Genomic DNA, 5,336 nt, shown 5'->3' with positions numbered 1-5,336 from the left:
ACTTTATGGAAGATTTTATGGATTAAATTTTACGTATTATACTTGAATAAATACAATATCTTGATTTCACTTCCTTCCTTTCAGTGCCCCACGTTTAAACATTTTATTTGGAAGGTCGTGTCAGTGAACCTCTCTCTGAGGGATCTGGTCTTGGCCTGAATCACCCCCAAGTCCCACAGCGCCAGGTTCCTGCGGTGGTTTTCCTGTTTGTGGCCGTAAACTTCAATAGCAACAGCGCCGTCAGCCAGGAACTCCAGCAGGTCCTCTGATATTGGAACAGACAGCTCCTGAGGACAGAAAGCTAGGATGAAAAGTTCAGTTCAAACCCTTTATTTGTTTGTTTTATTTATGTTGACTCCACCTTGGTGTTGTCAAAGACCACAGTGCACTGGGGGTCTCTGGAAGCGGAGGATGAGCTGGACGTTGCCACCTCTGGAGCGGTGAAGACGGGCTCCTCCAGCCCCCAGAAGAGATACTGACAGAAAACAAAGTTGGAAAGGTGGCGAGGAAGACCGGTAGCCTGGAGGATTTTCACCTGGCAGAGACACATAGAAGCAAAATAACACATTTTTAAAAGTATTCTAATTTCAGATCATTTAAATCCCAGGATCTAACATTACTGATTGCTTCATATTAACTACAATCTGTGTCCTCATTTATCCATGGACTATTTCGCAGATACCGTTTAGCGCGCCCACTGGCGCTCAATGGTTTGTGGGATTGTTTGGGGGCAAACAAAAGAAAAGTAAACGATGGGACGGGTTATAAAGGTTTAAAGTTTGGATTGTGGCACATTTTAAAATGTTTATTTTGGTTCGTGAAGTACCAACTTCTAATCAGAAAAAGGACAAACTCGTGCAGAACTTTTACCTGCTCAAATGTTGGAATTAGTGCCTAAAATAGCAACCAGGAGATGCAAAACAGAAGTAAGGTTACAATACTGTGCAATATTTTCACTCTTAATATAATGTAATAATTATTATATATTATACTACATATAATATGGCACTATATTAAATATTACCAGAGAAAATCCCAGTATATAGTGATCATATTAACAGCATTATGACCAGTGGGGCTGGGTGATAAACACTTAATCTAAATATAATCTTGAGGGAGGGTGACCTATGATTAGTATTATGATTAGAGTATAAAACGTCCTTTTAGCCACACATCAAATTTGGCTAAAATTTTAATTCAAAATACGTATTTTTGTTTTAACGGTGGTAAATGCATTTGCTATTGTGATCTGTAGCTTTCTGTGTGGTGTATATTAGTGTTAATAAATAAACTGTACACCATTATATCGTCAAGGTTTTTTTAGATAGTCCATTCCTATATTTGTGATATTAAGTTGTCAAAATGATCTGTAGTCAGGAAATGTGATATGCAGCCCAGATCGCTGTAAGCCGCGCAAACATATTTAGCACAAGATCTACTAGACCAAGAGGTGACAATCTTGTGTTTTCATATTCTTAATATTTAAACTTGTTTTCATGTACAGTATCTGTGATCATTATTGCACATATACACAGGTAAAACAAAGTACACCACCCATTTTCAGTCTTTTAATTCACACACCGACAGCGGATGCCCCCAAACTGGACCATGATGCTTAGCGCTAGGCAAAGATGGCGGTCTCTGCAAAATAGTCCATTCACACAGCACTCTATTAGGTCTCTACAAAGCTAACATGTACAATCATCTATGGAGACTAATCAGTGCCCATCACATTCATACACTGATGGGACACACATCAGAGGCATTAGGGGTGAAGTGTCTTGCCCAATGACAYAACAACTGAGACAGCTGGAAAGGGAATGAACCAGCAACCTACCAGTTCTGCCCCTCACTCACAAGAATCTAAAAGGGCCTAAAAGACCACCATAAGAACAAACTACAACACCCCCCCCTCCATTTTTTATTCTACTCATCATTTTTTTACTACTTCCCTAACTGCCCTTGTCTTCAGCAGCAGCTGCCACATACAGGTCATCATCCAGGAATCATGGACAGATTAAGGTTCTGATTGTCAGATGTTTTGCTAAACATATTTATTTTTTACTTTTATCATTTAGATCTGAGAGGGAATAAAAAGAGCAAACAGAATGTGTTTCCCCTCACCACACAGTCCAGTCTGCGCTCCTGAGACTCTCCATTTGCATCGATCAGCTGCAAGTCAGGACGTCCCACGCCTTCATACTCAGAGCTCTCTGTGCCTCGCCACACCTCCACATGCAGACGACCAGCAACCTAACACACACACACACACACACACACACACACACACACGTCAGAACATTTTCTAATTTCAATTAAGACATTTTAAATAGGGAAGTCCGATAATATCGGCCTACAAATATTATCGGTCAGATATTAGCATAAAAATATAAAATCTCTACGTATCGGTATCGGTTTTTATTCTGATAACAAAAACCTGACAAATTAACACCTGGATCTGTGTGTTCATAAATGCTTGTGGTTCAGAAACGTTCACCGGTGCGCACTTGATGACATCATCAAACTGGATTATCTCAGAGAGAGCACTATTGTTTGAGACAAAATGTTAAACATAAATTTGGCACTTTTTCCCTAACTTCAGTTAAATTGTTTTTATTTTTGTACAGAAAACGTTTACCTATGGAATGCATCCAGTGGGGTATCAGAAAGCAGGCATAATGTCCCTAATAGGAGATATGTGATGTCACCTTAATATCGGTTTGTAATATCAGTTAATATCGGAAATTAAGTGTTGAACGATATCGGCACAAAGTCAATATCAAGCATCTCTAATTTTAAATGTTTCAAAAGTGGGACAAGCAAAAAAATAAAAAATATACAATTTGTAAAACTTCTGGAATTTGCTTTCTGTGGAGCTCAAAAGGACAATGGTGAAAAAAATTAACTGAAAAAAAATAAAAATAAAAAAAAGATTGTGGACTTCTCACACATTATTAAACTTAGATATATTTTTAAATACAAAACAGAAATTTATTAGGTTGCTGAATGAGGGACAACAAGAAAATTATTAAATATGTTTATCAGATGCAAACCTATTAATTTATTATTATTAGAAATTATTTACATTTAAATTTTGATTTTTCTCAGACATTTTACTTTTTGCTGCCTTCTTCTTGGTTCTGTCTGTGGCTAAAACTGTGTTCTATTGGCCTGGTAAGATGGTCAAGTATTGACAATGCCGATGGCGTAATCACCATCTTAAAAGTTGGGGGGRGGTCACATTTTTTAAAGGTCTTTGTTTCTGCTTTGGCTGAAAAAAGTGGGGGGGACAGAGGGCACAGATATGGGAAGTGGGGGGACATGTCCCACCCCGTACCTATGGTGGTTACGGGTGACGTAAACGGCTCTGCGACACAGAGAGGGTCGCATAAATTGGGTGTCACAACACCTCTATAATGAAATTCGTTGCCAGTGTTTTTAATAAGCGATTCTTATCAATTTTATCGATTCGTTATTGCAGCCCTAGTATAAATGACCATAAACAAGCAGGAAACCAGGACTGGTGCGTTGTAACTAGCCACAAGCCGTTGGTGAGGTCGTACCTCTCCTTTCTGGTTGATGATGGGCACCGCGTACTGCAGTTTGACATCGTAGAACAAGCAGGCTAGGAAAACATTGGCGACACCAATCAGACTGTGGTTCTCATGCTCGTCAAAGAAAGGGTCGGCCCGTTTAAAATAGGACCTCATCACCTTAATCGGAGAGAAAGAAAGAATAACAAGTAAGTAGAGTTCTCTGAAATTTTTATGTATTTGTACAAAATGTATTTCAGCTGTTTATATTTTATTTCCACATTTTTTGCTCTAATTTCCTATTTTTGTCAGACACCATTTCTGCACTCACAGGATTGTCCTCATCAAAGTCTTTCCACTCCTGGTAGAGTTCTCTCATGTCCACCAAGCGGTTCTCCAGCTTCTCCAGAGCCCAGATCTGCTTCCCTTTCCCTTTACGGCGGACCTGGATGGCAGGTTCACTCAGAACCGCATCTCTCTGTGGAAACATGGAAACATCAGTTCTGTTTATTAACAGATGGTTTTCATTACAATGCACAGAGACATCTGCCACCATATGTATGCTATGGGCCCACATGGGCGCTTGCAGGTGCTAATTTAGTGAGAGTGTGCTGCACACAAAGTGTTTCACATTAAGTGAAACTAACTACACTAATCACAAAGTGGTAAATGCTAATTGGTAAGAGTTTTTCTGACAATTGCACACAATACAATTTTGCAGAAGCCTAGACATGAGCCAAACAAAAAAATATTTCTCCAACTCCAACCTGAGAATGGACATCATACCTCCAAACATCCCAGTAAACATAAATCTAACTCTGTAAAACATCACAGAAACTTCTACTTATTTTTGATGCTAATTCAAAATACACAACAACAGGGTTATAAAGAAACGAGTGAGAAAACTCAGCACTGTTTGAAGCTCTAAATGGTAAATGGACTGTACTTGTACAGCGTCTTTCTATCCATCCAGGACACTCAAAGCTCTTCACATTACAATCTGTGTCCTCATTTACTCATTCACACAGCACTCTATTAGGTCTCTACAAAGTTAACATGTACAATCAACTATGGAGACTAATCAGTTCCAATCACATTCATACACTGATGGGACACACATCAGAGGCATTAGGGRTGAAGTGTCTTGCCCAAGGACACAACTGAGACAGCTGGACGTGGGATCAAACTGGCGACCTTCCGGTTCCAGGACGACTCTACAGCTCATACTGTATATACCCCACAGTAGAAACAAAGTTTAAAGAGTAACTAAAACAAAAATCAACTTTTTTTGCAAATATACTGTCTAAATTGTGCATTAAGGGTACTATATTTATATTTCTGTGCAAATGTTAATATTTTTGTGTAAATTTATTTAACTGTGCAATATCTGGTCCAAAACCATCTAAGAGCTGCCCTCTGTGGGTTGAACGGTGGCTACTGCAGTTGAATTTTCCTATTGGTTTAAATGGTACATGCTTACATCACAGCTCTTAGTTTGGATTTAAAAGCCTTTCACTCAGAGACACCCTGCAGACAGTCTGGGGCAAGGGCGGAGTGGGTAATCGGGACAATTGGGACGAATCCCGCTGGGCCGGACCATTAATGGTCCGGTCCGATGGGCGCAGTTAGTACGAGGATGGTAGGACGAAAAAATCTCAAATCAAAAGTGATGATGAACTTCTGTTCACTGACGCTCCCACAGAGCTGCAGCAGCAAAGAGCCCCCCCCACCCCCCTCCCTTTTTCACACACAGAGCTGGAGGAGCAAAGACAGCCCGCTCCTCCCTCCCTTCCTCCTTGTGAC

The 5,336-nt window shown here is 39.9% G+C and overlaps 1 protein-coding gene across 1 annotated transcript in view; it reads right to left on the bottom strand.

Annotated features, from left to right (window-relative positions):
* Positions 1 to 5,336, bottom strand: part of LOC106531041 (kinesin-like protein KIF13B) — a gene marked incomplete in the record, with an annotated part of 109,575 nt that overhangs the window by 57,592 nt on the left and 46,647 nt on the right. Inside the window, 5 exon segments of the mRNA XM_014026801.1 lie at positions 130 to 287; positions 362 to 535; positions 2,125 to 2,253; positions 3,564 to 3,713; positions 3,865 to 4,011. Coding sequence (XP_013882255.1) covers positions 130 to 287; positions 362 to 535; positions 2,125 to 2,253; positions 3,564 to 3,713; positions 3,865 to 4,011 — 758 coding nt within the window.

Source organism: Austrofundulus limnaeus, unplaced genomic scaffold (genome assembly GCF_001266775.1).
Source record: "Austrofundulus limnaeus strain Quisiro unplaced genomic scaffold, Austrofundulus_limnaeus-1.0 Scaffold590, whole genome shotgun sequence".
NCBI lineage: Eukaryota > Metazoa > Chordata > Actinopteri > Cyprinodontiformes > Rivulidae > Austrofundulus > Austrofundulus limnaeus.
The sequence above is the reverse complement of the archived record's forward strand: the minus strand, read 5'-3'. Positions and strand labels throughout refer to the sequence as shown.